Source organism: Scyliorhinus torazame, chromosome 10, assembly GCF_047496885.1.
Source record: "Scyliorhinus torazame isolate Kashiwa2021f chromosome 10, sScyTor2.1, whole genome shotgun sequence".
In the NCBI taxonomy this organism is placed as follows: domain Eukaryota; kingdom Metazoa; phylum Chordata; class Chondrichthyes; order Carcharhiniformes; family Scyliorhinidae; genus Scyliorhinus; species Scyliorhinus torazame.
Genome location: NC_092716.1, coordinates 6,927,602 through 6,952,884, shown reverse-complemented (window position 1 = coordinate 6,952,884; position 25,283 = coordinate 6,927,602). Strand labels below are relative to the sequence as shown.

At 49.6% G+C, this 25,283-nt stretch overlaps 1 protein-coding gene across 1 annotated transcript in view; it reads right to left on the bottom strand.

Moving 5' to 3' along the window:
- Nucleotides 1-832: 832 nt before the first annotated feature.
- uba2 (ubiquitin-like modifier activating enzyme 2) overlaps nt 833-25,283 on the bottom strand; it is an 88,823-nt gene continuing 64,372 nt past the window's right edge. Inside the window, exons 14-17 of the mRNA XM_072517781.1 lie at nt 24,816-24,912; nt 21,874-21,979; nt 20,513-20,649; nt 833-2,062 (exon numbers count right to left, since the gene is read on the bottom strand). Of these exons, the coding sequence (XP_072373882.1) occupies nt 1,875-2,062; nt 20,513-20,649; nt 21,874-21,979; nt 24,816-24,912 (528 nt within the window). The 3' untranslated portion in view covers nt 833-1,874. The remainder of the gene's footprint in view (nt 2,063-20,512; nt 20,650-21,873; nt 21,980-24,815; nt 24,913-25,283) is intronic.

Below are 25,283 nucleotides of genomic sequence, written 5' to 3'. Positions count from 1 at the left end.
AGGCTAGCATTGACTGCCCATTACTAGTTGACCCTTGAGAAGCTGGGGCGCCGGGCCCTCCTGTAAGATCCCATGATTCTCATCCAGTGATTACGAAGGGGCAGCCGTCAAACGTCCAGGTCAGGGCGACGTGCAACCAGGAGGGGAACCTGTCCGGGTGGAATTCCCATGTGCCGGCTGCACTCATCTTTCTAGATGGCAGAGGTCACAGATTTGAGAGGTTCAATAGAAGATGCTTACGCGAGTTAGAGGAGTGAATCTTGGAGGTTGTACATAATGCAGCCAGTGCGTGCCGGTTGGATTTGGATGGGGTTGAATGTTGAGACGAACGGGGTGAAATATTCCAAATTTTGACAACAGAAACCATCGAGGATCTTTGCACCCGTTCTGTTTCTGGAGCATTAAAGTGAAATACTGACGTGTAAAGATTCACCACTACCCAAACTAAACTCTTTGTGAGAATGGCAGTGAAGTGCCATTTGGATCCATGTCCCAGGTTAGTCAGCAGTCTACATCCTGCCCCACTCAAGTTGGCAGTATCCATGTGTGAGTAGGATTCGATTGGGCATGAGAGATTGCTCTGAAAATGGGTTTTGAAATTTCATCACACAAGCAGAGCAGAACAAAGACACCAGCGGAATTCCTGCTCTAATCAGGAAAGGAGATGGAAACTCATGGAAAATATATTTAAAGTTGCTCCCCTTCCAATATTTAGACAATAAACACAAGGCTAAGTGTGGCAATGGAAACACATAGGCGATTGTGAATGAATACTTGTAGGGAATGCTACAGGATAGCTCTGAGGGGGTCACTCCAAGACTGAAGACACAAGAACTGTACACAGTGAATGTTTTAATCATGAAAACTGCCATTTGTAACAAAGCTTCTCGGTACATTTTACAGTTGATTCAGATACAAAAAAAACCTACTGAAACGGCAATGTCAATTTGCTACAAAAATACTTTCAGCTACACCCTCAGCAATCTCTCCCAACATTGAACAGGTCGATTGAATCAGTAACGGTTACAGAACAGTCCAACTGCATATTACATATTTCTTCTACCCACTTAAACTACAGGGCAGATTACTCCTCTTCTGATAATGCTAAGTCCCTATGCTTCCATCAACTATACAATTTCCCTCCCACACTGCCAGGGAATCACATAGTGGAGATTGCCTTAAGGTGACCCAAACATCAGGGCCCACCCTGGACCTGACCACTGGGGCCACCGCGGGACTGGACACTTTAGTTCGCTCAGAATCTGACCATTGGAATCCGCATAAAGTATGAACAAAAAAAGTTAAGATATCTGCGTTATACAAAAGTCACGTATAAATAACTACAAACTGTAACAAGACTCAAGGAAAGTGCCCCTGGATCTGATTAAAGAGGCTCTGATATCAGGAAGTACAAACAGGCTTGGGGAAAATGAAGTGTTTACAGCAATTTACAAAACATGTCGCTGTTGTTATACAAAGGAACATTTTTAATACTTCATCAACAGCAAATTCTTTAAGTAGCATCAGAGCCGGAGAAGAGGAGGGGTAAGGAAACAATGCGGGAGAACAAAATTCGCTTCAACAGTGCGCCAAAACATTTGGTTGTCAATTTATACCCAGCAACTTGGCTGACTGCAACTCAGACTTGCTAGGAAGGTGCGGCTCTCTCAATGCTTGTGGTGCCTATCCCCACCCCCCATCCACCTCTTTCACTTTGATCAGATAGTTTAAGGCTGTGACTTGTCGCTGGGTCTTTGCTGGCATTGTTTCCCGTACCCACCCCCACCCCACCCCACCCCGATCTTAACTGTCTAACCCGACGACACAGAGTGGCGCCAGAACGAAACAGCAGCCAGAATCTCCCAACATGTCACTCAATCCAAAGCGATGATGTCGTCGTCCTCCTCTTCCTGCTCGGTGCAAAACCGCTTAACGACCACGCCTTCCGCCTCATCGTCCATCTTCCTCTTCAGGCTCCGGCTATCCACGTCAGCCTCCACTCTGCTAGACGAAGGCGTCTCTTCATCTGAGTCAACGATCAGTACATCATCCTGCTCGAAGGCTGAAGAACAGGACATAGTTATAAAGGTAGGAGAATGGGGTGCTTTGCACAGGGAGAGTCGTCAGAGAACGACAAAATGATAAGCATTGTCGGAGGCCATTCCATCCATCGTTGCTGTAATGCCTCTTTGAAAGAGCTACCCAATTAGTTCCATAACCCCTGCTCTTTTCCCCAAAACCCAGTAAAGATCGCACCCCCTCCCTTCAAATATTTATTCAATTGCCTTTAGAAAGTTGCTATTGAATCTGCTCCCAGGCACAGCTTTCCAGATCACAACAACTGACGGTGTAAGAAAATATATCCTAAATCCAAACACCCAAACAGAATGGAGAGTTTCAACAGTAGCATGCGCTGAAACAATTGTCCAGCCTGGAATTATTGTAGACTGTCAAAGCACAATTCATAGCCACTGTGACATGTAAACAGCATGGAGACGAGCTAATGGAGCACAGGATCTACAGATTACTTAACTTGGGAATTTGGTGAGAGTATTTGGCACAGTTTTGGTATTTTACAGGGCATGGAGTGGTCAGGGAGAGAGAATGCAACACAGTAAAACCTAAGACAGGGGTTTAGAGGCATTAATTAGATAAACAGGTAGGTTATTCATAGAATCGCTAAAGGGGGCAATTCGGCCAATCAAATTTTCACCGATGCTCTGAAAGAGAACCCCACCCAGGCCCAAACCCCCGCCCTATCCCTGTAACCTCACCTAGCCTTTTGGACACTAAGGGGCAATTTAACACGGTCAATTTGCACTGAGTGCTGAATTTGGTGCATTTGAGAGCAAAAGTGAGAGTTTGGTGACATAGGAAGTGCTGAATTTGGTGCATTTGAGTGCTATAGTGAGAGTTTGGTGACTGAGGGAGTGCTGAATTTGGTGCATTTGAGTGCTATAGTGAGAGTTTGGTGACTGAGGGAGTGCTGAATTTGGTGCATTTGAGTGCTATACTGAGAGTTTGGTGACTGAGGGAGTGCTGAATTTGGTGCCTTTGAGTGCTATAGTGAGAGTTTGGTGACTGAGGGAGTGCTGAATTTGGTGCATTTGAGTGCTATAGGGAGAGTTTGGTGACTGAAGGAGTTAGGTGAGGAGGGAGTAAGGTGCTCCTTTCATTTTGTTTCCTATATTTCCGCAAAGAGCGAGAAGGGAGCCAGGAGTTCACAGAGGGTGCAGCTGACTGGGAGCAGGGTCGGAGGGCGGAGGTCCAGTTGGTCCACAGGGCAGCTATATTCTGTAAGGCAAGAGGGGATGGAGGCTAGGCCAGTTGCATGCTCCTCCTGTAGGATGTGGGTGGTGAGGGATACCACCAGTGTCCCCGCTGACTATACCTGCGGGAAGTGCACCCAACTCCAGCTCCTCAAAGACCGTGTTAGGGAACTGGAGCTGAAGCTGGATGAACTTCGGATCATCCGGGAGGCAGAGGGGGTGATAGAGAAGAGTTACAGGGAGGTAACCACACCCAAGGTACAGGGCAATAGTAGCTGGGTTACAGTCAGGGAAAAGAAAACAAACAGGCAGACAGTGCAGGAATCCCTCGTGGCCGTTCTCCTTCAAAACAAGTATACCGTTTTGGATGCTGTTGGTGGGGGATGACCTACTGGGGAAGGCCCTAGCGGCCAGGTCTCTGGCACTGAGTCTGGCTCTGGGGCTCAGAAGGGAAGGGGGGAGAATAGAAAAGCAATAGTAGTAGAAGATTCAATGGTTAGGGGAATAGATAGGAGATTCTGTGGTCGCGAGCGAGACTCCCGGAAGGTATGTTGCCTCCCGGGTGCCAGGGCCAGGGATGTCTCGGATCGTATCTTCAGGATCCTTAAGGGGGAGGGGGAGCAGCCAGAAGTCGTGGTGCACATTGGTACCAACGACATAGGTAGGAAAAGGGGTGTGGAGGTAATAAATGAGTTTAGGGAGTTAGGCTGGAAGTTAAAAGCCAGGACAGACAGAGTTGTCATCTCTGGTTTGTTGCCGGTGCCACGTGATAGCGAGGCTAGGAATAGGGAGAGAGTGCAGCTGAACACGTGGCTGCAGGAATGGTGTAGGAGGGAGGGCTTCAGGTATTTGGATAATTGGAGCGCATTCTGGGGAAGGTGGGACCTGTACAAGCAGGACGGATTGCATCTGAACCACAGGGGCACCAATATCCTGGGAGGGAGGTTTTCTAGTACTCTTCGGGAGGGTTTAAACTAATTTGGCAGGGGAATGGGAACCGGATTTGTAGTCCAGCAACTAAGGTAGCCGATATTCAGGACGCCAAAGCGTGTAGTGAGACAGTGGGGAAGGGAACACTGACAAAGGAGAATACTTGCAGGCACGGAGATGGGTTGAAGTGTGTATACTTCAATGCAAGAAGCATCAGGAATAAGGTGGGTGAACCTAAGGCATGGATCAGTACTTGGGACTACGATGTGGTGGCCATCACGGAAACTTGGATAGCAGAGGAGCAGAAATGGTTCTTGGAGGTCCCTGGATATAGATGTTTCAATAAGATTTGGGAGAGTGGTAAAAGAGGTGGGGGGGGGCATTGTTAATTAGAGATAGTATAACAGCTGTAGAAAGGCAGTTCGAGGAGTATCTGCCTACTGAGGTAGTATGGGTTGAAGTCAGAAATAAGAAAGGAGCAGTCACCTTGTTAGGAGTTTTCTATAGGCCCCCCAATAGTAGCAGAGATGTGGAGGAACAGATTTTGGAAAGGTGCAGAAGTCACAGGGTAGTAGTCATGGGTGACTTTAACTTCCCAAACATTGAGTGGAAACTCTTTAGATCAAATAGTTTGGATGGGGGTGGTGTTTGAGCAGTGTGTCCAGGAAGCTTTTCTAACACAGTATGTAGATTGTCCGACCAGAGGGGAGGCAATATTGGATTTGGTACTCGGTAATGAGCCAGGGCAAGTGATAGATTTGTTAGTGGGGGAGCATTTTGGAGATAGTGACCACAATTCTGTGAATTTCACTTTAGTAATGGAGAGGGATAGGTGCGTGCAACAGGGCAAGGTTTACAATTGGGTGAAGGGTAAATACGATGTTGTCAGACAAGAATTGAAGTGCACAAGTTGGGAACATAGGCTGTCAGGGAAGGACACAAGTGAAATGTGGAACTTGTTCAAGGAACAGGTACTACATGTCCTTGATATGTATGTCCCTGTAAGGCAGGGAAGAGATGGTCGAGTGAGGGAACCATGGTTGACAAGAGAGGTTGAATGTCTTGTTAAGAGGAAAAAGGAGACTTATGTAAGGCTGAGGAAACAAGGTTCAGACAGGGCATTGGAGGGATACAAGATAGCCAGGAGGGAACTGAAGAAAGGGATTAGGAGAGCTCAGAGAGGGCATGAACAATCTTTGGCGGGTAGGATCAAGGAAAACCCCAAGGCCGTTTACACATCTGTGAGAAATATGAGAATGACTAGAGCGAGGGTAGGTCCTATCAAGGACAGTAGCGGGAGATTGTGTATTGAGTCTGAAGAGATAGGAGAGGTCTTGAACGAGTACTTTTCTTCTGTATTTACAAATGAGAGGGGCCATATTGTTGGAGAGGATAGTGTGAAACAGACTGGTAAGCTCGAGGAAATACTTGTTAGGAAGGAAGATGTGTTGGGCATTTTGAAAAACTTGAGGATAGACAAATCCCCCGGGCCTGACGGATATCCAAGGATTCTATGGGAAGCAAGAGATGAAATTGCAGAGCCGTTGGCAATGATCTTTTCGTCCTCACTGTCAACAGGAGTGGTACCAGGGGATTGGAGAGTGGCGAATGTCGTGCCCCTGTTCAAAAAAGGGACTAGGGATAACCATGGGAATTACAGGCCAGTTAGTCTTACTTCGGTGGTAGGCAAAGTAATGGAAAGAGTACTGAAGGATAGGATTTCTGAGCATCTGGAAAGACACTGCTTGATTAGGAATAGTCAGCACAAATTTGTGAGGGGTAGGTCTTGCCTTACAAATCTTATTGAATTCTTTGAGGAGGTGACCAAGCATGTGGATGAAGGTAAAGCAGTGGATGTAGTGTACATGGATTTTAGTAAGGCATTTGATAAGATTCCCCATGGTAGGCTTATGCAGAAAGTAAGGAGGCATGGGATAGTGGGAAATTTGGCCAGTTGGATAACGAACTGGCTAACCGATAGAAGTCAGAGAGTGGTGGTGGATGGCAAATATTCAGCCTGGATCCCAGTTACCAGTGGCGTACCGCAGGGATCAGTTCTGGATCCTCTGCTGTTTGTGATTTTCAATAATGACTTGGATGAGAGAGTTGAAGGGTGGGTTAGTAAATTTGCTGACGATACAAAGATCGGTGTAGTTGTGGATATTGAGTAGGGCTGTTGTCGGCTGCAAAGAGTAGTGGGTAGCATGGAATGCACTGCCTGTGGAAGTAGTCGATTCGGAAACATTAGGAACCTTCAAGCAGCTATTGGATAGGTACATGGATTACGGTAGAATGATATAGTGTAGATTAATTTGTTCTTAAGGGCAGCACAGTAGCATTGTGGATAGCACAATTGCTTCACAGCTCCAGGGTCCCAGGTTCGATTCCGGCTTGGGTCACTGTCTGTGTGGAGTCTGCACATCCTCCCCATGTGTGTGTGGGTTTCCTCCGGGTGCTCCGGTTTCCTCCCACAGTCCAAAGATGTGCAGGTTAGGTGGATTGGCCATGATAAATTGCCCTTAGTGTCCAAAATTGCCCTTAGTGTTGGGTGGAGGGGTTGACCTTGGGTCGGGTGCTCTTTCCAAGAGCCGGTGCAGACTCAATGGGCCGAATGGCCTCCTTCTGCACTGTAAATTCTATGATAATCTATGATTAATCTCGGACAAAGGTTCGGCACAACATCGTGGGCCGAAGGGCCTGTTCTGTGCTGTATTTTTTTATGTTCTAATAGATCATAGAATTTACAATGCAGAAGGAGGCCATTCGGCCCATTGAGTCTGCACCGGCTCTTGGAAAGAGCACCCTAACCAAGGTCAACACCTCCACCCTATCCCCATAACCCAGTAACCCCATCCAACAGTAAGGGCAATTTTGGACACTAAGGGCAATTTATCATGGCCAATCCACCTAACCTGCACATCTTTGGACTGTGGGAGGAAACCGGAGCACCCGGAGGAAACCCACGCACACACGGGGAGGATGTGCAGACTCCGCACAGACAGTGACTCAAGCCGGAATCGAACCTGGGACCCTGGAGCTGTGAAGCAATTGTGCTATCCACAATGCTACCGTGCTGCTAATCCACCTAACCTGCACATCCTTCGACTGTGGGAGGCAACCGGACCCTGGGAGAATGTGCAAACTCTACCCAGTCACCCAAGGTCAGAATTGAACTCGGGTCCCTGGCGCAGTGAGGCAGCAGTGCTAACCACTGTGCCACCGTGCCTCCCCACATTGACAAGTTTTAGTTTTTTTCTCTAAAATAGAGTAGTTTTAACATGATTAAATTTATAACTGAGGGCAGCACGGTGGTGCAGTGGTAGCACTGCAGTCTCAGGGCGCTGAGGTCCCAGGTTCGATCCCGGCTGTGGGTCACTGCCCGTGTGGAGTTTGCACATTCTCCCCGTGTTTGCATGGGTTTCACCCCCACAACCCAAAGATGTGCAGGGTAGGTGGATTGAACACGCTAAATTGCCCCTTAATTAGAAAAAATGAATTGGGTACTCTAAACTTTTTAAAAAAAATTATAACAACCAACATAAACGTCTTAACTCAGGGTTACCATTGACCAGAAATTCTACCTGAACCAGACGGAAAACTACCATGGCGCCAAGAGCAGGGCAGAGGCTGGGAATCCCGCAGCGACTAACTCACCTCCTGACTCCCCAAAACTTGTCCACAATCTACAAGGCACACTTCAAGGAGAGTGATGGAATACTCCCTACTTGCCTGGATGGGAACAGCTCCAACAACACTCAGGAAGCTCGACACCATCTAGGACAAAGCAGCCCACTTGATAGGTACCACTTCCACAAACATGCATTCCCTCCACCATCAACGAACAGTCCAAAGATGTGCAGGTTAGGTGGATTGGCCATGCTAAATTGCCCAGGGTGCAGTTGTGGGCTTGGGTGCGGTGCTCTTGCCAAGAGCCGGTGCAGACTCGATGGGCTGAATGGCCTCCTTCTGTAAATTCTATGACCCTGAGACTCGGCAGCCACAGCTGCTTCGGTTTGCTAAATCCAGCTTCTCCAGCGATTGTCATTTCACCAAGTTTCTCTCTCCCTTCCACCTCCCGATTACAGCTATTGCTGGAATATTTTTTATATCCTCTATTCTGAAGACAAAACTAAATATTTGCTCATTTCTCCTGCCATTTCAGTATTATCTACAATTAACTCTCCATATCTCTCTCTCTCTCTCTCGAAGACCAAAACTCAAGTAGCATACGTTTTTCCATTTTAGAAACCTGTAGAAACTCTTGATTATCCGACTATCCGTTTTTACATTTCTACTTAGCTTCATCGCAAACTTTAGTTTCTTTCTCCTGATTAACCTTTTCATCATTAGGGACAGCACGGTAGCATAGTGGTTAGCATAGTTGATTCACAGCTCCAGGGTCCCAGGGGTCGATTCCCGACTTGGGTCACTGTCTGTGTGGAGTCTGCACATCCTCCCTGTGTCTGCGTGGGTTTCCTCCGGGTGCTCCAGTTTCCTCCCACAGTCCAAAGATGTGCGGGTTAGTTGGATTGTCCATGCTAAATTGCCCGTAGTGTCCAAAAAGGTTAAATGGGGGTTACTGGATTACAGGGATAAGATGAAGGCATGGGCTTGAGTATAGTGCTCTTTGTAAGGGCTGGTGCAGACTCAATGGGCCGAATGGCCTCCTTCTGCACTGTAAATTCTATGATTCTCTGCCATTCTTTGTATTCATCTGACCTGGACATAGTGCAGAAGGAGGCCATTCGGCCCAGTGAGTCTGCACCGACCCACATTAAGTCCTCACTTCCACTCTATCCCCGTAATCCAATAACCCCTAATTTGTGTGCAATAGTTATATGCTTTTGTTCTTCAGGTTTGATGCTTTCCTTAACTTGTTTAGTTAACTGGGTGGCACGGTTCGATCCCGGCCCCGGGTCACTGTCGGTGTGGAGTTTGCACATTCTCCCTGTGTCTGTGTGGCTCTCACCCCCACAACCCAAAGATGTGCAGAGTAGATGAATTGGCCACGCTAAATTGCCCTTTAATGGGGAAAACAATAATAATTGGGCACTATTTCTCTATTGATCTATCCCCTAGCCTGGTATCCCAGTTCAATTCAGGTAGTTCAGTTTTCATGCCCTCACTTAAGTTTAAAATACTAGTCTTAGACCCACTCTTCTCCCTTTCAAACTTGATGTAGAATTCAATTATATTGTGGTTGCTGCTACCAAGTGGTACCTTGACTCTGTGGTCATGAATTAATCCTGTCATGTTACACAATACCAAGTCCAATAAAACCTGCTCTCTGATTGGTTCGGGCCGTGCTACTCTAAGAAACTGTCACAAAAGCATTCTATTGCCAATTTGGTTCTTCCAGTTTAAATGTAGATTAAATCACATGATTATTGCTGTCCGTTTCTCACAAGCACTCAATATTTCTTCTTGTATATTTTGTCCTACATTGTGGTTACTTTTAGGGGGCCTGCAGACCACTCCCATTAGTGACTTTTCCCCAACTGTTCATTTTAACCCAAACCAATTCTACAGCCTGATCTTCTGAACCATTTCTAACTACTGCACAAATGTCATCCTTGATTAACAGTGCTACTTCCCATCCCCACCTTCACCTAGCTTGCTAGTCACATATCCCTCAATATTCAGGACCAATTCCTTGTCATTCTGCAGCCATGTCTGTAATGGCTATCAGATCAGATTTATTTATTTCAATGTACACTATCAATTTGTTTAGTTTGTTACAAATGCCATGCACATTCCGAGAGAGCCTTTAGTCGTGGCGTTGTAATCTTGCAATGCCCAGTCATGATTGCTACTGCATTCTTTTTTTTCTCTCTGTCCCTCGTCCATATTACTATTTTACTCGTCACAATGGCATCCAGGAGCTCCTATGTGCTGCAGCCTTGACACTTCACCTGTCCTTCCATCCCAGTGTTTTAATTACTTAATTATATTATGCACTTATTTATGCTGCCTTTTTATATATTTTATTAACTTTACCACCAGTTATGTGGATCTCACCCCCACAAGGGACTCGAGGACAGGTAGAAGTGGAAAGAAGTTGAACTGTGACTCTCAGCCTGCAGTGAAAGAGCGCGAGGAGAGCGGCGGAGACTCAGTGAAAGAGCGCGAGGAGAGCGGTGGAGACTCAGTGAAAGAGCGCGAGGAGAGCGGCGGAGACTCAGTGAAAGAGCGCGAGGAGAGCGGCGGGGACACAGGATAAAAGAGCCTGAGGAGAGCGGCGGAGACTCAGTGAAAGAGCGCGAGGAAAGCGGCGGGGACACAGGACAAAAGAGCGGCGGGGACACAGGATAAAAGAGCCCGAGGAGAGCTGCGGGGACTCAGTGAAAGAGCGCGAGGAGAGTGTCGGGGACACAGGATAAAAGAGCCCGAGGAGAGCGGCGGAGACTCAGTGAAAGAGCGCGAGGAGAGCGGCGGGGACACAGGATAAAAGAGCGCGAGGAGAGCGGCGGGGACACAGGATAAAAGAGCCCGAGGAGAGCGGCGGAGACTCAGTGAAAGAGCGCGAGGAGAGCGGCGGGGACACAGGATAAAAGAGCACGAGGAGAGCGGCGGGGACACAGGATAAAAGAGCGCGAGGAGAGCGGCGGGGACGCAGGATAAAAGAGCTCGAGGAGAGCGGCGGGGACGCAGGATAAAAGAGCGCGAGGAGAGCGGCGGGGACGCAGGATAAAAGAGCGCGAGGAGAGCGGCGGGGACAGAGGATAAAAGAGCCCGAGGAGAGCGGCGGGGACAGAGGATAAAAGAGCCCGAGGAGAGCGACTGGGACACAGGATAAAAGAGCGCGAGGAGAGCGGCGGGGACAGAGGATAAAAGAGCCCGAGGAGAGCGACTGGGACGCAGGATAAAAGAGCGCGAGGAGAGCGGCGGGGACGCAGGATAAAAGAGCGCGAGGAGAGCTGCGGGGACGCAGGATAAAAGAGCGCGAGGAGAGCGGCGGGGACAGAGGATAAAAGAGCCCGAGGAGAGCGGCGGGAACAGAGGATAAAAGAGCCCGAGGAGAGTGACTGGGACACAGGATAAAAGAGCGCGAGGAGAGCGGCGGGGACACAGGATAAAAGAGCGCGAGGAGAGCGGCGGAGACTCAGTGAAAGAGCGCGAGGAGAGCGGCGGGGACACAGGATAAAAGAGCACGAGGAGAGCGGCGGGGACACAGGATAAAAGAGCGCGAGGAGAGCGGCGGGGACACAGGATAAAAGAGCGCGAGGAGAGCGGCGGGGACGCAGGATAAAAGAGCGCGAGGAGAGCGGCGGGGACACAGGATAAAAGAGCGCGAGGAGAGCGGCGGGGACAGAGGATAAAAGAGCCCGAGGAGAGCGGCGGGGACAGAGGATAAAAGAGCCCGAGGAGAGCGACTGGGACACAGGATAAAAGAGCGCGAGGAGAGCGGCGGGGACAGAGGATAAAAGAGCCCGAGGAGAGCGACTGGGACGCAGGATAAAAGAGCGCGAGGAGAGCGACGGGGACGCAGGATAAAAGAGCGCGAGGAGAGCGGCGGGGACGCAGGATAAAAGAGCGCGAGGAGAGCTGCGGGGACGCAGGATAAAAGAGCGCGAGGAGAGCGGCGGGGACAGAGGATAAAAGAGCCCGAGGAGAGCGGCGGGAACAGAGGATAAAAGAGCCCGAGGAGAGCGACTGGGACACAGGATAAAAGAGCGCGAGGAGAGCGGCGCGTACAGAGGATAAAAGAGCTCGAGGAGAGCGACTGGGACACAGGATAAAAGAGCGCGAGGAGAGCGGCGGGGACACAGGATAAAAGAGCGCGAGGAGAGCGGCGGGGACGCAGAATAAAAGAGCGCGAGGAGAGCGGCGGGGACGCAGGATAAAAGAGCGCGAGGAGAGCGGCGGGGACACAGGATAAAAGAGCCCGAGGAGAGCTGCGGGGACGCAGGATAAAAGAGCCAGAGGAGAGCTGCGGGGACGCAGGATAAAAGAGCGTGAGGAGAGCGGCGGGGACACAGAATAAAAGAGCGCGAGGGGAGCGACTGGGACACAGGATAAAAGAGCGCGAGGAGAGCGGCGGGGACACAAGATAAAAGAGCACGAGAGCGGCGGGGACAGAGGATAAAAGAGCGCGAGGAGAGCGGCGGGGACACAGAATAAAAGAGCACGAGGAGAGTGGTGGGGACACAGGATAAAAGAGCCCGAGGAGAGCAGCGGGGACACAGTGAAAGAGCGCGAGGAGAGCGGCGGGGTCACAGGATAAAAGAGCCCGAGGAGAGCTGCGGGGACGCAGGATAAAAGAGCCAGAGGAGAGCTGCGGGGACGCAGGATAAAAGAGCGCGAGGAGAGCGGTGGGGACAGAGGATAAAAGAACGCGAGGAGAGCAGCGGGGTCACAGGATAAAAGAGCGCGAGGAGAGCGGCAGGGACAGAGGATAAAAGAGCGCGAGGAGAGCGACTGGGACACAGGATAAAAGAGCGCGAGGAGAGCGGCGGGGTCACAGGATAAAAGAGCGCGAGGAGAGCGGCGGGAATGCAGGATGCCCCTGACTCCTTCATGTGCAGGAAGTGTGTCCAGCTGCAGTTTCTGTTAGACCGCATGACGGCTCTGGAGTTGCGGATGGACTCACTTTGGAGCATCCGCGATGCTGAGGAGATCGTGGATAGCACTTTCAGTGAGTTGGTCACACCGCAAATTAGGATTGGTGAGGGAGACAGGGAATGGGTGACCAAAAGACAGAGAAAGAGCAGGAAGGCAGTGCAGGTGTCCCCTGCGATTATCTCCCTCCAAAACAGGTATACCGTTTTGGATACTGTTGGGGGAGATGACTCATCAGGAGAAGGCAGTAGTAGCCAGGCTCATGGCACCGTGGCTGGCTCTGCTGCACAGAAGGGTGGGAAAAAGACTGGAAGGGCTATAGTCGTAGGGGATTCAATCGTAAGGGGAGTAGACAGGCGTTTCTGTGGTCGAAAACGCGACTCCCAAATGGCATGTTGCCTCCCGGGTGCACGGGTCAGGGATGTCTCAGATCGGCTGCAGGGCGAACAGCCAGTTGTCGTGGTGCATATAGGCACCAACGATATAGGTAAAAAACGGGATGAGGTCTTACAATCAGAATTTAGGGAGTTAGGAGATAAGTTAAAAAGTAGGACCTCAAAGGTAGTAATCTCAGGATTGCTACCAGTGCCATGAGACAGTCAGAGTAGAAATTCAAGAATAGCCAGAGTGAATACGTGGCTTGAGAGATGGTGCAGGAGGGTTTCTGATTTTTGGGACATTGGAACCGGTTCTGGAGGCGGTGGGACCATTACAAATCGGATGGTCTACACCTGGGCAGGACTGGAACCAATGTCCAAGGGGGTGCTTTTGCTAACACTGTTGGGGAGGTTTTAAACTAATGTGGCAGGGGGATGGAAACCAGATTAGGAAGTTAGAGGTCAGTAAAGAGGCAGCAACTAAAGCCAGTAAGGTACTAGATAATAAACTCAATGTGACTAAGGGGAAGAGTAGACAGGGAAGAGATGATGAACGCAACGGGACAGGTGGTCTGAGGTGCATTTGTTTCAATGCGAGAAGTGTAGCAGGTAAGGCAGATGAATTTAGGGCTTGGATTAGCACCTGGGAATATGATCTTATTGGTATTACTGAGACTTGGTTGAGGGAAGGGCAAGACTAGCAATTAAATATCCCAGGGTATAGTTGCTTCAGGAGGGATAGAGAGGGCGGTAAAAGGGGTGGAGGAGTTGGATTACTGGTCAGAGATGATATTATAGCTGTGATTAAGGAGGGCACGATGGAGGATTAGAGCATTGAGGCAATATTGGTAGAGCTAAGAAATAGGACGGGTGCAGTAACATTGTTGGGACTTTACTACAGGCCTCCCAAAAGCGAGCGTGAAGTAGAGGTACAAATATGTAGACAGATTATAGAAAAATGTAGGAGCAATAGGGTGGTTGTGATGGGAGATTTTAACTTCCCCAACATTGAATGGGACTCATGTAGTGTTGGAGGCGTAGATGGAGCAGAATTTGTAAGGAGCATCCAGGAGTTTTTTTTAAGAGCAGTATGTCAATCGTCCAACTCGGGAAGGGGCCATACTGGACCTGGTATTGGGGAATGATCCCGGCCAGGTGGTTGAAGTTTCAGTCGGTGATTACTTTGGGAATAGCGATCACAATTCCGTAAGTTTTAGAATACTCATGGACAAAGACGAGAGTGGTCCTAAAGGAAGAGTGCTAAATTGGGGAAAGGCCAAGTATAACAAAATTCGGCAGGAGCAAGGGAATGTGGATTCGGCGCAGCTGTTTAAGGTAAATCCACATTTGAAATGTGAGAGTCTTTTAAGGAAAGGTTGATTAGAGTGCAGGACAGACATGTCCCTGTGAAAATGAGGGATAGAAATGGCAAGATTAGGGAACCATGGATGACGGGTGGAATTGTGAGACTAGCTAAGATGAAAAAGGAAGCATACATAAGATCTAGGCGACTTAAAACTGATGAAGCTTTGGAGGAATATCGGGAAAGTAGGACAAATCTCAAAGGCGCAATAAAGAGGGCTAAAAGGGGTCATGAATTATCTTTGTCCAACAGGGTTAAGGAAAACCCCAAAGCCTTTTATTCGTATACAAGTAGCAAGAGGGTAACTAGAGAAAGGATTGGCCCACTCAAAGACAAAAGAGGGAATTTATGCGTGGAGTCAGAGGAAATGGGTGAGATTCTTAATGAGTACTTTGCATCGGTATTCACCAAGGAGAGGGACATGACGGATGTTGAGGCTGGGGATGGATGTTTAAATACTCTAGGTCAAGTCGGCATAAGGAAGGGGGAAGTTTTGGGTATTCTAAAAGACATTAAGGTGGACAAGTCCCCAGGTTCGGATGGAATCTATCCCAGGTTATTGAGGGAAGCGAGGGACAAAATAGCTGGTTCCTTAACAGATATCTTTGCAGCATCCTTGAGCACGGGTGAGGTCCCGGAGGACTGGAGAATTGCTAATGTTGTCCCTTTGTTTAAGAAGGGTAGCAGGGATAATCCAGGGAATTATAGACCTGTGAGCTTGACGTCAGTGGTAGGCAAACTGTTGGAGAAGATACTGAGGGATAGGATCTATTCACATTTAGAAGAAAATAGACTTATCAGTGATAGGCAGCATGGTTTTGTGCAGGAAAGATCATGTCTTACAAACCTAATAGAATTCTTTGAGGAAGTGACAAAGTTAATTGATGAGGGAAGGGCTGTAGATGTCATATACATCGACTTCAGTAAGGCGTTTGATAAAGTTTCTCATGGCAGGTTGATGGAAAAAGTGAAGTCGTATGGGGTTCAGGGTGTACTAGCTAGATGGATAAAGAGCTGGCTGGGCAACAGGAGACAGAGAGTGGAAGGGAGTGTCTCAAAATGGAGAAAGGTGACTAGTGGTGTTCTACAGGGATCCGTGCTCGGACCACTGTTGTTTGTGATATACATAAATGATCTGGACAAAGGTATAGGTGGTCTGATTAGCAAGTTTGCAGATGATACTAAGATTGGTGGAGTTGCAGATAGCGAGGACTGTCAGAGAATACAGCAAAATATAGATAGATTGGAGATTTGGGCAGAGAAATGCCAGATGGAGTTCAATCCAAGCAAATGCAAGGTGATGCATTTTGGAAGATCTAATTCAAGAGTACCGTACCAGCCTCCCCGAACAGGCGCTGGAATGTGACGACTAGGGGCTTTTTGCAGTAACTTCATTTGAAGCCTACTTGTGACAATAAGCGATTTTCATTTCATTTCAAGAGGGGACTATACGGTCAGTGGAAGAGTCCTGGGGAAAATTGATGTACAGAGAGATCTGGGAGTTCAGGTCCATTGTACCCTGAAGGTGGCTGCGCAGGCCGATAGAGTGGTCAAGAAGGCATACAGCATGCTTGCCTTCATCAGACAGGGTATTGAGTACAAGAGTCGGCAGGTCATGTTACAGTTGTATAGGACTTTGGTTAGGCCACATTTGGAATACTGCGTGCAGTTATGGTCGCCACATTACCAGAAGGATGTGGATGCTTTAGAGCGGGTGCAGAGGAGGTTCACCAGGATGTTGCCTGGTATGGAGGGTGCTAGCTATGAAGAAAGGTTGAGTAGATTAGGATTGTTTTCATTGGAAAGACGGAGGTTGAGGGGGGACCTGATTGAGGACTACAAAATTATGAGAGGTATGGACAGGGTGGATAGCAACAAGCTTTTTCCAAGAGTGGGGGTGTCAATTACAAGGGGTCACGATTTCAAGGTGAGAGGGGGAAAGTTTAAGGGAGATGTGCGTGGAAAGTTTTTTACGCAGAGGGTGTTGTGGGTGCCTGGAACGCTTTGCCAGCGGAGGTGGTAGAGGCGGGCACGATAGCATCATTTCAGATGCATCTAGACAGATATATGAATGGGCGGGGAACAGAGGGAAGTAGATCCTTGGAAAATAGGCGACCGGTTTAGATAAAGGATCTGGATCGGCACAGGCTGGGAGGGCCGAAGGGCCTGTTCCTGTGCTGTAATCTTCTTTGTTCTAATCCAAAGATTTGCAGGGTGGGTGAATTAGCCACGCTAAATAGCCTCTTCATTGGAAAAAAAAAAAGAATTGGGTACTCTAAATGTATTAAAAAACTTATATATAAAAAAACTTTACCACCAGTTTGTTTACTAGGAATAGAATAGACCTTAACCACTTACCAGGTATCCACCAAACAGCTAGTTCCTTTCCCTGTAGTAGAGTAAGAACCAATTCCTACAGGGTGATAAAGGTAGAAAAAGAAAAAGGACGCAAACACCTCTGTCCCCCACTCACCAAACTCTCAGGTTTGCACTCCGTTTCCTCAGCTGTAACCGTTTGCCTTAGCTGCACTAAAGACCCCTGAATTTAAAGTAAACCAAACTGGGGATAGAGAACCCAATTTCAACCAGTTAGCTAATTAACTACTCAGCTCTCACAGCAGAGTGTGTTTACCTGTCTAAGCCACAAGTAAGAAAGAGATTTAGCCTACCTACTCAGTACTTTCCAATTACTGCTAATTACAGACTAGGTTAGAATTTAATCTTCATTTTGATCAGACAAATCAAATTGGCAAAGGTAGTCTTAAGAACAATTTTATAGAGTGTATTTCTTAGAGTAATACATTGTGGAATTAACCAGGAAATGTGCAGGTAATGTGTTATGAGGCAGGATAAATGATCAAATAGTGAAGGATCCTATAATGAAGTGATCATAACATGCTACAATTCATTTTGAGGGTGGAAAACGTGGGTCTGCAACTAGTTGTCTTCGAAACAGACTAGAGAGCTTCAGCAAGTATAGAAAACAAAGATTTGCTAAATTAAACATTGGTCCCTTAGAGGATGGAGCTGGGCAATTACTAATGGAAGACATGGAAACGGCAGAGACTCTGGACAAATATTTTCCGCCTTTCCCACAGAAGACACTAAACCATCCCAATAATAATAGAAGATCTAAAAAGGGAAGAACTTGAAAATATCTCGATCACTAGAGAAAAAGTATTAGGAATATTAATGGAACTAAAGGCTGACAAGTCCCCAGTAACTCAATAGCTTATATAGAATCTTAAGGGTCCACAGAGACAGTGGATACATTGGTTGTGAACTTCCGATATTCCCTAGGTTTTGGAAACGTCCAGGCAGATTAGAAGGCTGCAAATTTAATGGCCCTATTCAAGAAAGCAGGGGATTAGAAAGTCAGAAACTAGGCCAGTTAGTCGAACATCGGCTGTTGGGAAAATCCTGGAATCCATTATTAAAGTAGCAGCAGGGCAGTTAGGAAATCATAATACAATCAGGCAGAATCAGCATGGTTTTATGAAAAGGAAATCATGTTTGACAAATTAAGTTCTTTGAGAATGTAACACACTTGATAGATGAAGGGGAACCAGTAGATGTATTCCACCGGGATTTTCAAAAGGTTTTTGATGATGTGCTCCATAAAAGGTCACTCCAAAACATAAGAACACATGGTATGAGGGTAATATATTAGCATGGATAGAGGGTTGGCTAACGGACAGAGCACAAAGGTCAGGATAAATGTGTAATTTTGCGGATGACAAGCCGCAAATACTGGAATGCCGCAGGAAGCAGTGCTGGGGCCTCAATCTATATTTATGTCTTAGATGAATGGATAAAGGAGATAGTCAGAATTCCCGACAATACAAAGAAAGAAAGTTTTTAGTGGTTGAGACAAAGACTGCAAGATAGGTTAGTGAGGGGGCAAACATTTGGCAGATAGTGCATAATGTGGGAAAATGTGAGGTTGTCCACTTTGGTGGGAAGAATAGAAAAGCAGAATATTATTGAAATGGAGAGAGACTGCAGAAAGCTGCAGGACAGAGGAATACGGGTTCCCTCGTGCAGGAATCACAACAAGTATTGTATTGTTAATGTTTGGGATTCCCTACACCAGACAACAGTGGAGGCTTGGTCATTGAATATATTCAAGGCTAAGAGGAAAGATTTCTCATCTACAAGGATTTGGGGGACGGCAGTAAAATATAGTTGAGGCTACAATTCTATCAGCCATGATCCTCTTGAATGGCGGAGCAGCAGTGAGTGGCTGAATGGTCTATTTCTGTTCCTATTTTTTATGTTCTTGTGGGAGCTGTGCACATATTGGTTGCCACATTTCACATTGGCGAGACCATGCAGACGCTGTGCCAACGGATGAATGGACATTGCCCGACAATCACCAGGCAGGAATGTTCCCTTCCAGTCGGGGAACACTTCAGCAGTCAAGGGCATTCAGCCTCTGATCTCCGGGTAAGCGTTCTCCAAGGCGGCCTTCAGGACGCGCCACAACGCAGAATCGCTGAGCAGAAACTGACAGCCAAGTTCCGCACACATGAGTACAGCCTCAACCGGGACCTTGGATTCATGTCACATTACATTCATCCCCCACCATCTGGCCTGGGCTTGCAAAATCCTACCAACTGTCCTGGATTGAGACAATTCACACCTATTTAACCTGGGCTTATCCCTCTCTCCAGTCGCAGGGTCTGGACCTGTAAAGACTTAATTACCTGCAAAGACTCACATTCAAAGCATCATATTGAATCATTGACTTTGTCTATATATGCGTTTCTGGAACCCACCTCTTCATTCACCCGAGGAAGGAGCAGTGCTCCGAAAGCTAGTGACTTGAAACAAACCTGTTGGTCTTTAACCTGGTGTTGTCAGACTTCTTACATTTCACAGAATCATAAAATGGCTATCGTACAGGAAGCCATTCAGGCTGTCATGGTGCTGGCTCTCTGAAGGAACAATTCACCTATGCCACTCCACCCACCCTCATCTTTGCCCTGTAACCCCGCATCACAGTTTATTTTTAGATGATAATCCAATGCCTGATTGACCCTGCCATCACCATATACTCAGGCAGTGCATTCATGATTCTAACCAATCTCATGCTGTTATTGCTTCATTTGCCAATTACCTTAAATCCGTGTCCTCTGGTCCTCGATCCTTCCATCAATAGGAAGTTTTTCCCTCTGTCCAGACCCCCCCATGATTTTCAATAACCACGTTTCCCATCTTATAACAGTGACAACACTTCAAAGCAATTTCATGGGTCAGAAAGCACTTTGGGATGCGCTGAATTTGTGAGAACTCGCTGTATAAGCGTGAGTACTAATTGTGCTGAGATTATGGTGACAGCCTGAGTCCAAGTGACACTGCAGGTCCTAATTTAATCCATTAACAACATTGAGCCGAGAAATGGTAAAATTCACAGCCCAGCAGCGCCAGGCAATGACGATCTCCAACAAGAGAGAGTCTAACCATCGGCCCATGACATTTAATGGCATTACCATTGACGAGACCCCATCAGCATCCTGCAATTGATCAGAAACTGAACTATCAGCCATATGAATACTCTGGCTACAAGAGGGCAGAGGCTGGGTATTCTGTGGTGAGTGGCTCACCTCCTGATTCCGTACAGCCTCTCCAGCATCTACAAGGGCCAAGGAAAGAGGGTGATGACATACTCTCCATTTGACACACACCATTCTGTCTTCGAACTATATCATCATTCCTTCACCGATTCTGGGTCGAAATCGCAGAACTCCCTGCCCAACAGCACTGTGAATGTACATGGGCCAGATGGACTGCTGTGGTTCACCACCCCTTCTCAGGGGTAGTTAGAGATGGGCAATAAGTGCTGGCCGAGCCAGCGACATTCATCCCAAAAATGTATTTAAAACAATAAGCCCATTGAAAGCAAGGGGGTCCCATTCAAACCAGTGCAAGAGAAAGTCTTGCATTTATATAGCATCTTCCATTAGCTGATCTGGTATAGGACAAGGGAAACTGGAGGCACGGGAAGCCATTACCTTTAGATGTGGATGGTTGTGCTCCATCGTCGCTGCCATTGGTTATGGCCTTGCCATCTTCCTCACTCGGTTTAAGAGGAGCTTTCTCGGGGGCGTCTCCAACAACCTCGAACTCTATGTCCTTCTCCAGATCTTCACTGCAATTGACCATTGCAACACATAAGCCATTCAGCAGCCCACAGGATCCGTTACAAACAGAGAAATATAAATGTCTGACACCCCACTGTCCCCTTGTAAATGCACTGCCCTGGGTGTTAGCAAGGGGTATACACCTGGAAGGGACCAAGGTCAACGCTTGACCTAGAACATAGAACATTACAGCGCAGTACAGGCCCTTCGGTCCTCGATGTTGCGTCAACCTGTGAAACCACTCTAAAGCCCATCTACACTATTCCCTTATCGTCCATATGTCTATCCAATGACCATTTGAATGCCCTTAGTGTTGGCGAGTCCACTACTGTTGCAGGCAGGGCATTCCACGCCCTTACTACTCGCTGAGTAAAGAACCTACCTCTGACATCTGTCCGATATCTATCTCCCCTCAATTTAAAGCTATGTCCCCTCGTGCTAGACATCACTATCCGAGGAAAAAGGCTCTCACTGTCCATCCTATCCAATCCTCTGATCATCTTGTATGCCTCAATTAAGTCACTTCTTAACCTTCTCTCTTATGAAAACAGCCTCAAGTCCCTCAGCCTTCCCTCATAAGATCTTCCCTCCATACCAGGCAACATTCTGGTAAATCTCCTCTGCACCCTTTCCAATGCTTCCACATCCTTCCTATAATGCGGCGACCAGAATTGCACGCAATACTCCAAATGCCGCCGCACCAGAGTTTTGTACAGCTGCAACATGACCTCATGGCTCCGAAACTCAATCCCTCTACCAATAAAAGCTAACACACCGTACGCCTTCTTAACAACCCTCTCAACCTGGGTGGCAACTTTCAGGGATCTATGTACATGGACACCGAGATCTCTCTGCTCATACACACTGCCAAGAATCTTACCATTAGCCCAGTACTCTGTCTTCCTGTTATTCCTTCCAAAATGAATCACCTCACACTTTTCTGCATTAAACTCCATTTGCCACCTCTCAGCCCAGCAGCTTATCTATGTTCCTCTGTAACTTGTAACATTAATTTTAATTGGAAAGGCTGCTGTGCAGATGCTAGAAATGACAGACACCACTTCACTGTGGCTTCTACATGCAGTCAAATATGTTGCACTCAATCCCAACTCAGCTAGATAAGGTACCAGAGTGCAACCAGCAGCCAGACAACCGTACCCCAGAAAACAGTAGAGTATCACAACGTTTCCATCAGCAAAGGTGATGTGACGGGGCAAGGGCTGGTTTCTTACCTGTGCAGGAGGGTTACAGTCAAAGTGTAGTCTTGTAAGAAATCATCCACTTGGAGTCGGCTTCCATTGCAGATCCCAAACTCAGACAGGTTCTTGTTGTTGTTTGCTGGAAGAGACAATAAAAAACAGGTCAACACAAAATCCCCCGGCCCCGGCCTCCAGAGCCCCCCGGCCCCGGCCTCCAGAGCCCCCCGGCCCCGGGAGCCCCCCGGCCTCCAAAGTCCCCGGCCCCCGGCCCCCAAAGTCCCCGGCCCCCAAAGTCCCCGGCCCCCAAAGTCCCCGGCCCCCAAAGTCCCCGGCCCCCGGCCCCCAAAATCCCCGGCCCCCGGCCCCCAAAATCCCCGGCCCCCGGCCCCCAAAATCCCCGGCCCCCGGCCCCCAAAATCCCCAGCCCCCGGCCCCCAAAATCCCCAGCCCCCGGCCCCCAAAATCCCCAGCCCCCGGCCCCCAAAACCCCCAGCCCCCGGCCCCCAAAACCCCCAGCCCCCGGCCCCCAAAACCCCCAGCCCCCGGCCTCCAAAACCCCCAGCCCCCGGCCTCCAAAACCCCCAGCCCCCGGCCTCCAAAACCCCCAGCCCCCGGCCTCCAAAACCCCCAGCCCCCGGCCTCCAAAACCCCCAGCCCCCGGCCTCCAAAACCCCCAGCCCCCGGCCTCCAAAACCCCCAGCCCCCGGCCTCCAAAACCCCCAGCCCCCGGCCTCCAAAACCCCCAGCCCCCGGCCTCCAAAACCCCCAGCCCCCGGCCTCCAAAACCCCCAGCCCCCGGCCTCCAAAACCCCCAGCCCCCGGCCTCCAAAACCCCCAGCCCCCGGCCTCCAAAACCCCCAGCCCCCGGCCTCCAAAACCCCCAGCCCCCGGCCTCCAAAACCCCCAGCCCCCGGCCTCCAAAACCCCCAGCCCCCGGCCTCCAAAACCCCCAGCCCCCGGCCTCCAAAACCCCCAGCCCCCGGCCTCCAAAACCCCCAGCCCCCGGCCTCCAAAACCCCCAGCCCCCGGCCTCCAAAACCCCCAGCCCCCGGCCTCCAAAACCCCCAGCCCCCGGCCTCCAAAATCCCCAGCCCCCGGCCTCCAAAATCCCCAGCCCCCGGCCTCCAAAATCCCCAGCCCCCGGCCTCCAAAATCCCCAGCCCCCGGCCTCCAAAATCCCCAGCCCCCGGCCTCCAAAATCCCCAGCCCCCGGCCTCCAAAATCCCCAGCCCCCGGCCTCCAAAATCCCCAGCCCCCGGCCTCCAAAATCCCCAGCCCCCGGCCTCCAAAATCCCCAGCCCCCGGCCTCCAAAATCCCCAGCCCCCGGCCTCCAAAATCCCCAGCCCCCGGCCTCCAAAATCCCCAGCCCCCGGCCTCCAAAATCCCCAGCCCCCGGCCTCCAAAATCCCCAGCCCCCGGCCTCCAAAATCCCCAGCCCCCGGCCTCCAAAATCCCCAGCCCCCGGCCTCCAAAATCCCCAGCCCCCGGCCTCCAAAATCCCCAGCCCCCGGCCTCCAAAATCCCCAGCCCCCGGCCTCCAAAATCCCCAGCCCCCGGCCTCCAAAATCCCCAGCCCCCGGCCTCCAAAATCCCCAGCCCCCGGCCTCCAAAATCCCCAGCCCCCGGCCTCCAAAATCCCCAGCCCCCGGCCTCCAAAATCCCCAGCCCCCGGCCTCCAAAATCCCCAGCCCCCGGCCTCCAAAATCCCCAGCCCCCGGCCTCCAAAATCCCCAGCCCCCGGCCTCCAAAATCCCCAGCCCCCGGCCTCCAAAATCCCCAGCCCCCGGCCTCCAAAATCCCCAGCCCCCGGCCTCCAAAATCCCCAGCCCCCGGCCTCCAAAATCCCCAGCCCCCGGCCTCCAAAATCCCCAGCCCCCGGCCTCCAAAATCCCCAGCCCCCGGCCTCCAAAATCCCCAGCCCCCGGCCTCCAAAATCCCCCGCCCCCGGCCTCCAAAATCCCCCGCCCCTGGCCTCCAAAGTCCCCGCCCCTGGCCTTCATGTGTGATATCACACCAACAATTCTCAGATCTTGCACACAGTACGACAAAGGAACAGGGGTAGGCCATTCAGCCCCTCAAGCCTCGTCTGCCATTCAATGAGATCATGGCTAATCTGTGGCCTAATCCATATCCTTTGGCCCATAACTCTTAATACCGTTAAAATTAACCACTGATCTAGCATCTGCTGTTCGTGGGAGAGAGCTCCAAACCTCTACCACCGTTTGTGTGTGGAACTGCTTCCTAACACCCCTCCTGAACGGTCGGGCCGTAATTTTTAGACTATGTCCCCTAGTTCTAGAATCTCCAACCAGCTGAAACAGTTTATCTTTAACTACCCTGTCTTTTCCTGTTACGATCTTGAAGATTTTGATCAGATCACCCCCCCTAACCGTCTAAATTCTGGGGAATACGGGCCTAATTTTTATAATCTCACCTCGTAACTCAACCCCCGTAGTCCAGGTATAATTTTTGAAAACCACAGCCAAAATATCCTTCCTACGGTGTGGTGCCCAGATCTGCTAACAGTGCTCCAGGTGGGGTCTAACCAGTGTTTTGTCAAGCTGCAGCAGTGTCCTTATACTCCAGCCCTCTAGCTGTACGGCCAGCATTCCATTAGCCTTCTTGATTACCTTCTGCACTAGTTTGTGGCATTTTAAAGATCTATGCACAGCACAGCAGCAAAACACTGGCCCATCAAGTCACCTTCAAAGTCGGTAGCACTCTCATGTAAGTCACAAGGTTTGTGGGTTGAAGTCTCGCTTCAGTAACCCGAGCACAATGCAGGCTGACAATCCCTGTACGGCACCACAGCAGTGCTGCACTGCTGGGGGGACTTTCAGGGGATAGGTGGATGCAAAAGATCCCAATGCACTATTCTGAAGATGAGAGGAGCTCGCCCTGGATTTCTGGTTCAGAGGGGAGAGAGTTTCTCAGCCAGGTGCACAGTGTGGAAAGGGGGCTAAATGTTCTGTACCTTCTGTTTCTCCCTCTTCCGAGGAGATGAGGATTGTTCCCTTGCCATCTTCTATTTGCACATCCGGAGCCACCATCCCAAATTTATCCTTCAAAATCTGAAGCAAAAACAGAAGACTGACCTTAAGCGTAGAAATTATCCCAGAACTTGCAGCTCCACAACAGATAACTCAGACAATGCAGATATACTTCAGTGAGAGGAACCAGCACCAAGCCCTGAAGAGCATGGAAAGGGGGTCAGAGAGAGAGGGGTGGGTGGGGTCCAGAGAGAGAGGGGGTCAGTGAGAGGAGTGTCAAAGAGAGGCGCGGGGGTGGGGGTGGGGGGGCACACAGCGAGAGGGGGGCGGTGGGGGGGCACAGAGAGGGGGGGTGGTCAGAAAGAGAGACAGAGGGAGTCAGAGAGTGAGAGAGGAGGGGCAGAGAGCGAGAGAGAGAGGAGGGGCACAGAGAGAGAGGGGGTCAGTGAGAC